The sequence below is a fragment of the Musa acuminata genome, chromosome BXJ3-6, assembly GCF_036884655.1.
Source record: "Musa acuminata AAA Group cultivar baxijiao chromosome BXJ3-6, Cavendish_Baxijiao_AAA, whole genome shotgun sequence".
Classification (NCBI taxonomy): Eukaryota; Viridiplantae; Streptophyta; class Magnoliopsida; order Zingiberales; family Musaceae; genus Musa; species Musa acuminata.
This window is the reverse complement of record NC_088354.1, coordinates 1194333-1206693: the sequence shown is the minus strand read 5'-3', so window position 1 is coordinate 1206693 and position 12361 is coordinate 1194333. Positions and strand designations below refer to the sequence as shown.

Here is a 12361-nt window from a genome sequence, read left to right as displayed (position 1 = left end):
ATCATCCTAAATATTAAAATTCTTATGTGTAATAAATATATATTTATTTTTTTTAAATCCTAATTTTTTAAAAATATTAATAATGATGGAAAGGATATAAAATTTGATTGTTCTAAATGTAAACAAAATGAGTAAGCTTGTCAAATAATCCTATAAAAATCTATATCGAAGATATATTTAATAAAAAATTCTTGGTAATAAGACTTCGATAATCGTCGAGTTTGAAGTGAAAATTGATTTATAAAAATATTTTATAATTATTAAATATTATTTAGACATAAGGAGTAAGACTAATTGTCGATTGTTGTGGATAGTACCATTATGTTATTCACATATCTTACTCATCTTACATGTGGATATAAAAAGATATTTGAGTATGACATGATATATTGTTCGGATGTGAACATATCAAACGTTCTTATCTTATGCCTCAAATATGCTCATGGGACATTAAGGAGTCAAAACATAATGGAGTTATAGATGATAATGAAGTTTGACATTTAGATAACCTGACAACCCATCATGTTATACTTCTAATGTCTTACGAGTTGAACATAAAAGACGAGTAGCCCATGTAATCAATACATCGATGCCGATTGCAATACTCGACATTTTAATTAACTTCTTGCATCCCAAGTAATGCTTTATGTCATTACAAAATCATTCTAATGAATCTAACTTTCCATTTAATTTTGATGATTATTAAATAAAGTATTATATAAAACATCTCAAATATGCTAACTCATCTATAGTTATCTAAATCCTAACTCGCGTCGAGCTCAAACATGTCTGGTAGAGCTCGTTAAACCCTTCAAATCTTATATTATTATGCTTTGAGTTACTAAAATCGAGTAACTTTTGTCAAACATATTTTTTTTTGTTCTTATATCCAATCTACTCATCTCTCAACACCAAACTTGTGATGTACTCATATTCAAACTAAGATTAGCTTCGAATCCTCAATATATTGTATAACTTATATATATATATATATATATATATATATATATATATATTTATTTATCTATATATATAATATTATTTTTAGGGTTGTCAAGTTTTTTAAGGATGATCTAATTATTTGGGAGGAGTACTAATTAAATACAACCTTCTTGGTAGAGTATGATTTAATTAGAGATTCAAGTGTTCTTAAAAAATATAATTTATTCTTATAAATATATATTGAGAGGTAAGATATTTTGAGTGCTGATGAGAGTTTATATCTAGTGGTTTTAGAGATGATTGAGAGAAGATTTTTTTAAAGCTCATGTGAGAGGATATACAAGCGAAATTGTGTTTCAAGGAGGATAACTCAAGTACCTTGTAATTGATATCATATATTAAAAAAATTTATTTTATTCATAGGTGTAAATGTAACATTATCCAACCATATAATATATTATATGTGTTTTTTATTTTAAAATAACTAATCATAAATAGTAGTAATTGATATGTATTTTTTGAGAATCTTAATATTCAAAAATATATATTATATAAAAATTCATAATAATAAATATTTTGTATCGAAATTTGAAAAATAATATAACTCATTGTCATAGCAGAATATTAAGATAAAATTTCATATAGTATTAAATGTTAAAAATTAAAATAACTAAATGGATAACATCAATGTAGATATACGAATAATTTTGATATTTACTTAATGGAGTATATAGTATAAAATTTATTCATAAATTGTGATTAGTAATAGTTAAGTCGAGTTTATTGGATGAAAGATTGAAATAATTGAAGTTATTTATACGAGATCCAAATATTTAGAGGGATTTCTATGTGTTATATATATATATATATATATATATATATATATATATATATAGTTTTGGAAGGAAAAAATGTTGTTTCCAAAATTAAAAGAACAAATAAAAAAAAGTTGTTATTATGTTGATTTTTAAGGGCATTTCGGTCTTTTGAAAAGTTCGATAGGGGAGGTAAAGATGAATCCGATCCCGCCCCCTCCCTCTCTCCCTCTTCATCGCCCGCTGTCGCCGCCGTCCTCCCTCCATCTCTCGACGCCACCTCTTTATCCATCCCTCGCCTCCGTCCTCCCGAAAGGAGTACCGAGATCACTACGATTCTTTTGACGCTTCAGCAAATCGCTGTGGCAAAGGTGGGACACAAGTCGATCTTCCCAGACATCAAAGTTCAAGAAATCGGTACGAGTACCTTCCTCAGTTCCTCCTACTACTCAATAAAAACCACGACTTTGTATGGGTTCTTGCTTTGATAACGAGTGCTTCCTTTTCCTGTCAACTTTTGCTATGCTACTACTGTGTATATTAGTTTCTATTAAGAATTGTACAAACTATAGATCATGTCTTATCTAGTGGCACAAGATTTTAGATGGAACAACAGTGATAAAAAAAATTATGATGGTTTTAGAGCGAGATAACCTCTGTTCAAATCGCATGAAAAATAATTATTGGGTTTGGAAGCCACCTACACATGAGGGGAGTGTTAAGAATATAAATTAGATGGTGTCTCATCTAGAAGCTTAAGTTTTGAGATGAAAGACAGTGATAAAAATTTAAGATGGTATCCAAACGAAAGGTTCTGTATTCAAAACTTATCCATGTTACGTATTAAATAAAAAAAATTATATTCCTTATCAATTTGAAAGTTCATGGCTTGGGTTTGAGTTAATCTGTCATATGCACGTGAGAGGAAGTGTTAAAAATATAAAATCATTGAGCATGTCTTGGCTAAAGGCTTAAGCTTTTAGATGGAGTAACATTTATAAAGATTTGAGAATTTGAGAGTTTCATATGCAATGAGATTTTCAACTCAATTATATGGATTGTACAGACTCATAATGATCAATGCTTTATGAATTGGATTTCAAAACGCTGCTATTCCTGAGTCGACTGTGATCATTCTGACATGTTATCAGGTCAAGTAGTGATGATGATGTTGCAAAAGGTGATGATAGCACGTCTTCACCAAGAGTTATATTGAAGATTAGTCAATATTATAAAAAAAAGTAGCTTAATTTGTTCCTAATGTTGTCTACAGTATTATGACTTCTTGGATAAACCTGCATTTGGTCCTTGGTCATAGTTGTATCCCATCTCTAATGATAATACATCTAGCTAGATGGTTCCTTTGGGAGGAGAGAGAAGACTATTTCCAGATTGAATATCTATATGATTTTATATTTTATGTGTCAGCAATTTTTTCTTGGTTTAGACCTTATAATTGATTTTGGTTTTAACGTGCAGGACTTTTTTCTTTTACTGAATAAATTGAAGAATACAACAATTCTTGGGAGGAGCTTCTTTGTGGGTTTCATTTGCTTCTTTGAATCAATGGAAGCTTTGGGATCAATGATTGGGATTAGTCTTCCTTCCCACACAAAATTTATCTCTATGTCACCAAATTGTCTGACCATTAGATTGGCATCCCGAGATGTTCTCTCTCATTGTAAAGTCCCATATAGGAGACAAGTTCTAACAAAAACATTTAGTGGTTCAGAAGTAGTTCTGCAGAAGGCAAGAAGTAAAACTTGGGGCTTCGAGTGTAGATGCAGTGCTCAAAAGATGGAGAGCTATGTGGCAACTGACAACACTTCACGAAGCTTGACACAAAGGAAAAGACTAGCAGTTTTTGTCTCTGGTGGAGGATCAAATTTTAAAGCTATTCATGAAGCAGCCAAGGAAGGATTGGTTCATGGAGATATTATGGTTTTGGTCACGGATAAGCCCGGTATGTTTCATATTTGGATGTTTGAGGTACTTGCACAAAGAAATTGCTGGTCACTGTTGCTGATAAAATATTTCTGCAGCTTTTTCACTTCTATTGTTCTTCCCTCATGATTTTGTTTATCTTTTTCTCCTTTTTGGCATTTCTCCAATCATCTACGGCATGCCCTAGTCATTTGGATGACCTGCGTGTACTTTGTTTTTTTAACTTAATGCCTGTAGAATGCCTGCAGTTCTCTTACCTATACTGAATACTAAAAGAGAATATTGGATACCTATAAATGACAGTCTTATTTTTTCTTCGAAAAAGGAAAATGTTTGTATATTGCATAGTTCTCTAATATACTCTGGATGCTTGTTGACATGAAAAACATTGCACATTTAATGTTCGGAGTAATTTTGCAAATATTATCGAGTTTTTCAGTCAATTTTGCCTTCAGTGATCCTGTAATGTTAGCATTTAACTTAAGATTTTTTTGACATACACAATATGAATACATTAATAAAAGCAATCCCTGTCAAGCTCATCAGCTTTTTGTGGGAGTATAGTTCTCTATTCCGGAAATTGTGTCCACAGTAACCCAGTTCATCCAAGACTGTATTGCTCTGTGTTAAGCTTATTTTTTTCTCTTAGTTAAAACTAACAAGTATTTTGGGTTTGCTCTTGTCTTATCACATCCAAATCAGATTTTTCTGTTTTAATCTCCAATTGTTAGAACTGAAGCTTTATTTGTATTATTTTGTATCTTTGAGCTTCTTCCATTCTACTTTTAATTCACACATCAGCTCACGGAAACTCTCCGAGTAGTAGTGTCCTAAATGTAGAATGGAGTTTGTTTTGCCATCCAACCTCATATAACCTTGAACTATAGTTATTACTTATTAGATTGACAACCTGTGTTTTGTCATAGAGACTGGGATTCCTAATTTATTGGAATTGCTTACTTAGGTTGTTGCAACCAAGTGGGATAGCTTTTTTCACTTACTATTGATGGCTTCTAAACTAAACTGCAACCAAACTACCTTACCATAAACATCATTGACTGCTCAGTAATAAATTCATAACAAAGTTGCGATGGTCATAATAATATGTATTTGGTAAGATTGCTAATTCAGCATAGCAACAAAATGGAAAGAAGAATATGGAATGTAATCTATTATCAGAAGTTTAACACCAGAGTAATCATTATGAGAGAAGTCTGTTACTCGTGCTGACAGGTTGTGGTGGTGCTGAATATGCAAGAGATAATCAAATTCCAGTTATTGTATTTCCCAGGTCCATGTCCTCGCCTGATGCTGTATCAGCAGCTGAACTTGTAGCAACTTTAAGGTGAATGTTCTTGTGATACATGTACATTTGCATCTCTTTTAAGGTATTGTAATTGTCATTTCCATATTTTATCTCTCATGTTTTCTACAAAAAGCAAAATGGCAGGGACACTGTAAGATGAAGTTTTGTTCTTTTTGTACATAGGAACTTAAAAATATTGTCTATCATTTTCCAGGTCTCAAGTATGTAACCTTTGAAATCTAACCGCAGAATGTATGAACCGTAGGATGTAGGAACACTTATTGAAAGGAACGGTTGGTGTTTGTGGTTCTATAGTCAAGCTGTTCTATGCTGCTTGTGATTATAGTGGTCAAATTTGGAGGTACTAGCATAAAGTAAAACTATTGTGTTCCTAACCTAGGCCATCTTTGTTCAAAGTCATGCCTTACCTGGAAAGGCAGCATTCTTCCTATTTTGTTCTTAGGTTCACATGCAATATTATATTATATACTTGGTATTTTGATTAGTTTTGGAATGTTTTTGCCTTTTTTCATGCATTTCCTTAATGTTTGCAGGAATTTTGAGGTCGACTTTCTTCTGCTTGCTGGCTTCTTGAAGCTTATACCAATCGAGTTAGTTCAGGCATTTCCAAGATCCATATTGAACATTCATCCATCTCTTCTTCCTGCTTTTGGTGGTAAAGGTTTTTATGGTTTAAAGGTGCACAAAGCTGTCATAGGATCTGGGGCAAGGTATGGAAACGCTTCCTGTTCTCCAATGATCACAAATAGATGAGACTTTTACAAACCCTCCCCTCTATGTACCTGGCTCCATGTGGTGACTATTCTTCGACCTTCAGGTACTCTGGCCCCACAGTTCACTTTGTGGATGAACGGTATGATACCGGTCGTATCGTGGCTCAGAGAGTAGTCCCTGTGCTAGCAGATGACACTGCCGAGCAGCTGGCAGCGAGAGTCCTTCATCAGGTCAGCAAGTAGATTATACTTATAATGGAATGAGACTTTAATTATCTTTTCTTCTAGCTAATTCAACTTGAGGAGCTGCTCTTTGGTTTCATTGCAAAAATAAATGCTTGCCCATCTCGAAACTTGCAGATTCCTAATTATTGTTAAAATCTTCCATTCCAGGAGCATCAACTCTATGTGGAAGTAGTTTCAGCTTTATGTGAGGATAGAATTGTTTGGAGAGAAGATGGAGTCCCTCTTATTTGCAGCCGAGAGAATCCAAATAAGCTTTACTAGTCAAAGAACAGTGGAAATAACTGCTAGGACTGTTGATATTCTCCATAATCTGTTCAAAAATATCAACAGGAACTGGTAAGAATGATACATCATTCTACCATGAGGAGCTCCATTGTTTTATTTAGCGATATCGGTTTCTTTTACCCCTGTTTTTTTTTTTTTTTTGTGCACTCTATGTTTAGAGGTGTTCTTGATGTTTGACATAAATATAATAAGCTTGAAAATTTGACACCAATTCAATGCTACATTATCCACTTTGTATCCTATTAGAATTTAGAGTCTGACATAATTAGTCAGCCAGTTGGTAACATGATTACCTTCTCTATAAAAGTGTTATCTTGAAGTTCTCAAAGATTTTAGATGCCTAGAGATACTTACATTTGAAGTGTTCATTCTCAGTAACTGTCATATCTTTTGCCTTTTCCATGCATAGGATTCCTTGAGGCAAATTTGTGCATTTACTTAAAAGAAGCAAGATCAACGCATTTCAAAATCAATGTTCATAACTTAGCTGAAGTCCAACAAAAAATTATATTATAGTATATAGTTTGAGATGTATTTTAATTCAAGTATAATTACTTTTGAAAAATTATATAGTCATTTAAATAATTTATATATAAACTCATTTAAATATAATTTTGAAGAGCACGTCAAATAAGTGACAGTCATCACTTTCACTTATTATATTATAGTATATAATATAATAAATCCTATTTTTATCAATTTTTCTTTATATATATATAATAATAATAATAATAAATAACTTCAAAACGAGGGGAGCATAAAACCATTGGGCGCCGGTCTAAGTTTGGCAGGTGTCAGTGAGCCCACCGGATAGCAGCTGGTATTGGACGGCACACAAACCCCGAGACCGGCCCTGTGGCATCCTCCGTAAATTACCCCCAAATCCCGGGGCCATTTTGGTCGCCTAGAGTGCTCTTTCCGGGTCCCTGCCACCCTCGCACGTGACCGCCCACGAGCGAACCACCGCATCCCCTGTTCCTCCGCGTCGCCGGAACTCCCTAAGCCGAACCCGCTCCTTCCTCTGATTCGTTGGTCCCAGAACAAATATCTCCCGACTCCGTTACTCCCTCCACGATGTCGTTTAATCATAGCAGTCCCAAGAGGCAGCGGAACGCACTGTGATTGTGCGCGAATCGTAAAGCAAATAAATGTCCATCCGATGGTGAAGATCGTTCAGATGGAACAAAACCGCTTGGGACGGCAGCAGGTTTCATATATTTTATAGAAAAGAAAGTTCCAGAAACCCTGCACCACACTAAATGGCTTCGCATGCCACTTCGCCTATATAATTCTCCGTAGCTTAACTCCTCTCTCTCCGTCTCATTTCTCTCTTTCGTCGCTTTTCCTCTCTTCTAGTATCTCATCTTATATCGCCATGGGTGAGACTTCGAATCCTTCTCTCGCGTCCTGATATTATAATTTTCCTCTATATCCATCTCATGTTGGGTTTTCTCTTGTTGTTGTAGCCGGAAAGATCAAGATCGGCATCAACGGTTGGTTTCTCCGCCCACTTCGATTTGTTGTGTTTGTGGTTGGGGTTGGGACTAGGTGGGATGTATGATCGATCTGTGGGCGTTCGATGACTCGATCTTGTGGTTGTTGATAGGATTTGGAAGGATCGGGAGGTTGGTCGCCAGAGTCGCGCTCCAGAGCGACGATGTGGAGCTCGTCGCCGTGAATGATCCCTTCATCACCACTGACTACATGGTACTATGTCATTTCACTAATCTCGTTTGCTGTATGTACAGATCTAATGATTTTTATGTGTGGATTGATGACATTACAGCTCCTTTGTGTATTTTCTTGTGTGGATCATTAGTAGGATGATACCGATCCATGGTTTTGACGGCGAATTCGACAGATCCGTGGGATTTAACTGTCCTAGTTATCGTCTTTCATGTCGACGTGTGTTTTGGTTATTATTCTGTTCGTTTATTGTGAAACCTGTGCATTTGCTCCGTTTGATTGTCGAATCTGACTTTTACGATTTGATATTGCACCGCAGACATACATGTTTAAGTATGATACTGTGCATGGGTCATGGAAGCATCACGATATCAAGGTGAAGGACTCCAAAACTCTTCTGTTTGGCGAGAAACAAGTCACTGTCTTTGGAATTAGGTAGTCTTCTTCTTATCCTTTCTGATATAGATGTTAGTAATCGTTATGTTTGAGATACTGCCCTTGTTTGTGTAATAAAGCTGTTCTGGTCTTTAGGAACCCTGAGGAGATTCCATGGGGTGAGGCTGGTGCTGAGTACATCGTGGAATCCACTGGTGTTTTTACCGACAAGGACAAGGCTGCTGCTCACCTTAAGGTAATGGTATATGTAACCATGTCTCTAATATTATACATCAATCTTCTTCGTCAATGTCAAATAGCCTGGGTGACACAGGCTATAGGCCGACTCCTACTCGAGGTTGAGCTTAGCACACAGATGTTACTTCAAATCCAATAATTGACTTTCACTTAAAACGATTTTTTTCTTCTTTTAACGTGAAAATTATGTAGGCCATGTCAGGGAATCATTCAGAAGTTGCCATTTGGTAATATATTTTAGTCAAACAAGGGCAGTGGACTATGACACAATAAAGATAAGTTGTTTGTGAAAACTAGCAGAACCCACAGCTAATACATTTGTGGAGTATGATATATACTATCTAAACTCAATTTTTCTAATTTTTACCGTGTTCATAGGAAACCATGATTGCTTTGAGATAGTAGTGTGGCATGAGACGGTCACTTACAGGGAAATAAAAACAATTTATTACAATTACTGAAGTGAGACTGGACTTCTCTTAGTTACATGGAACTTAGTGGTGGGAATGATCCATGTAGTTAACCCCAGATAGCTGGGACATTATGGCTTGTTATTTTGCATGTAAAATTTTCTTCTCTCATTTGGATAACGTTATGTAGATGTGATGTTCATGAATGTGAATTTGCATTAGTTGCATGTTGGGAGCTGTCCATGTGTATAACAACGAGTCATTGATGTTCATGAATGTGAATTTGCATTAGTGTAAATGACTTTCTAAATTGAATATATAAGGTGAGTGAAACTGCTGCGTATATGCATAATATCAAGTTGTTTTAATTATCATGAAGGGTTGTTTTTAAGTGTGCTCCAACATTGTTTCATGTTAAGGGTGATATCTTGGAATTAATTGCCACAACAGAAGAATTATTGAAATCTTCAAGTTGAATATATGTGTTATATAAACAAAGCAATGGAAGTCGGTCAAGTTTCTATGTGTCCATGTGGAAATCAAATATTTCCTGTGGATACATCTACAAGTTAGTCTAGCTTCTCCAAAGTATCTGACAGTGACAGTCAGTTATTCTATTTGATCCTCTTGTGGCTAACATGAAATACAAGATCTGCATGTTGTTAGAAGCAAACCCAATTATATGTTTGTGGATTTTCATTTTCCTAGGCAGTCAGAGTTTCTGTAGTTCTTGTGTTTCTTTGTGGAATGCAAGGATTTGTCGTTTTCCTAAAATTAGCAAGCTGAACTTTCCTGTTGGGCTATTCTCATTTAACTTCAGGGTGGTGCCAAGAAGGTCATTATTTCTGCTCCCAGCAAGGATGCTCCAATGTTTGTTGTAGGTGTCAATGAAAACGAGTACAAGCCTGACATTAACATTGTCTCGAATGCGAGCTGCACCACCAACTGTCTTGCTCCTCTAGCTAAGGTAAATTACTTTCAAGATGGCCTAGTTCTTCATTTTTGATCTTGTACTTAATATTAATTAATATTTTGTTTAAATATCTCTAATGGCAGGTCATCCATGATAGATTTGGAATAGTCGAGGGTTTGATGACCACAGTTCATGCCATCACCGGTGATTCTTATTCGAGTTGTATGATCCTACGGAGCATTTCAAAGTTGATACGATCTTTGCTTTTGTTTATCAGCCACTCAAAAGACTGTCGATGGGCCATCAAGCAAGGACTGGAGAGGTGGACGTGCAGCAAGCTTTAACATCATTCCTAGCAGCACTGGTGCTGCCAAGGTATTTCCATAATATGATTTATATTGTTATATACATAAACTTATAGGTGCTCATTTGAACATATTATGTAGATATTCATAACATTTATGCTTGTATGCTCAAGAATACACACATTTCAATGATTTGAGAGAGCATATCTGCTTTTTATGTATGTTGGTGGTTACTGATGATTTGAGAGACATCTGTTTGTGTTTCTATGGATTTTCTGCATTAAAATTATTCTAAGTGAGTGTAGAGTGTGCTTGTGCGGATGCATTTTAAAGTGTACTTGTTCATTTCATTGCAAGTGGCCATTTGAAAGAGTTACAACTTACAGAGTTATACTTTATTTCGTGTTAAATTTGTTTCTTCTATTACCTTGCTTATTTGACCATTGAGATAATTGCTTGTTTCTAGTCTGACATCCAATTACACGTCTGAACCGAAACCTTGTATCTGCTGCTAATCATGCAGGCTGTTGGAAAAGTTCTCCCTGCTTTGAATGGAAAGTTGACTGGTATGGCATTCCGTGTTCCAACTGTTGATGTGTCCGTGGTGGATCTCACTGTCAGACTTGAGAAAGAAGCTACCTATGATGAGATTAAGGCTGCCATTAAGTAAGTAGCCAAAGTTGACGCACATGATTCTTCTTATAATGGCAATGATTAAATCCACACATCTGTGTTGTAGATATTACTCATCTGGGTGCGGGACATAGGTTAGCTGGAAAGTCATAGAACATAATATTTTCAATTACTGACTTAATAAACAAGTATATCGTATTATGCTTTGTAACCCATGGAGATGTGTTGGGAATCATCTTTTCTATTTTTTAATGTTTGGCATTCACATCCATTTGATTTTTTTTTTTTTTTATATCTCAGGGAGGAATCTGAAGGAAAGCTCAAGGGCATCCTCGGATATGTGGAAGAGGATTTGGTGTCCACCGACTTTGTGGGTGATAACAGGTGCTCAAATATTTAATAATGTCAAAGAAACTACTTTGGTGACAAAGCTGAAAAGTTATTCATTGCATGATTTGGTAATCTTGTCGAAGCTGATCCCTTTATGATGATATTTTAATTGTCTAATTCTTTGATCGGTCATTACAGGTCAAGCATTTTTGATGCCAAGGCTGGAATTGCTTTGAACAAGAAGTTTGTCAAGCTCGTGTCGTGGTACGATAACGAGTGGGGCTACAGGTAACTAAAATCTCACTCCGCCCGCCCACACAATGACTCGCAGTCATGTTTATTATATATTTGAAATTTGGTCTTCTTGGTTGCAGCTCTCGAGTTGTTGACCTCATCCGCCACATTCATAAGAATCAGTAGTTCGGATGCTTCTCTGAGGTCGTGTTGGTTGAAGTGGTTGTAGGGGGGTCGTCGCTTCCCCTTCTAACCATGAATAAACGTGTTGGATGTCATATCCACTTTCTTAGTTGTCCTGGCCACTGGCGGTTGATGCCCACATTTCGATTGAGATGTTAAATACTCGGCTGAGTGTGAAGCTGGAAAGCTTAGTTTCTTTGCACCAATCAGACTTTTAATTAGACCTAATTTTGGCTGATCTTGATGAATCGCTTGAATTTCCAGTCTTAAGAAAATTAAGTTGCCTTGTGACTCATCATGTGTTGAGTGCCAATGTTGTTGGTGCCTTGTGACATTATCTCAGGTAGATTGCTTGGTAATGGTTAATTCAGGTTATTGGGGAAACTTGGTTTCAGCATCATACACAACACACTGTCATGGAATCAAAGTTGTCAAATATGAGAACAAAGCAGCAGGCTTCTGCTTCAGACTTCCAAAGCTGTTGATCATCTCTTAAAAACCTCCCATGTTACTGGAGGGTTTTCTTAAAACTTACATGTTAGTGGAGGGAGGGTTTGGATGGTAAGTATTTTGCTTCTGTTAAAAAAGGACTACAATGAACCGAGTGTCCTATAAAGCCAGTCGTCTAAAGTACCAGCATCAAATTTCCTGTACAGTTTAGTGCCATATTATGGTGTATCAAAACTGTAAACTAGCAGTAATTAATTAATTGCCTTTCACAACTTATCCGGTCGCTTTGCTTTTCTTATCTTTTATAAGATA

At 35.7% G+C, this 12361-nt stretch overlaps 2 protein-coding genes across 3 annotated transcripts; both read left to right on the top strand.

The window, feature by feature from the left end:
* Window positions 1-1965: 1965 nt before the first annotated feature.
* Window positions 1966-6493, top strand: LOC135582942 (phosphoribosylglycinamide formyltransferase, chloroplastic-like). Of its 2 annotated transcripts, none has more exons than XM_065155091.1 (6): window positions 1966-2174; window positions 3237-3720; window positions 4935-5046; window positions 5562-5738; window positions 5846-5972; window positions 6135-6493. In XM_065155091.1, exons 2-6 carry the CDS (start codon window positions 3324-3326, stop codon window positions 6246-6248), a joined length of 927 nt encoding a protein of 308 aa, XP_065011163.1. In that variant the 5' UTR covers window positions 1966-2174; window positions 3237-3323; the 3' UTR covers window positions 6249-6493. The 2 variants fall into 2 exon arrangements, with proteins under 2 accessions (XP_065011163.1, XP_065011162.1); XM_065155090.1 differs by having other exon boundaries at window positions 2037-2174; window positions 6102-6193.
* A 1028-nt stretch (window positions 6494-7521) lies between these two features.
* On the top strand, window positions 7522-11894 carry LOC135640553 (glyceraldehyde-3-phosphate dehydrogenase 2, cytosolic-like). Its single transcript, XM_065155089.1, has 12 exons — window positions 7522-7651; window positions 7739-7765; window positions 7879-7979; window positions 8278-8393; window positions 8490-8589; window positions 9822-9968; window positions 10058-10118; window positions 10192-10289; window positions 10743-10885; window positions 11153-11236; window positions 11381-11470; window positions 11557-11894. Exons 1-12 carry the CDS (start codon window positions 7648-7650, stop codon window positions 11600-11602), a joined length of 1017 nt encoding a protein of 338 aa, XP_065011161.1. The 5' UTR covers window positions 7522-7647; the 3' UTR covers window positions 11603-11894.
* The last annotated feature ends 467 nt before the right edge of the window (window positions 11895-12361 follow it).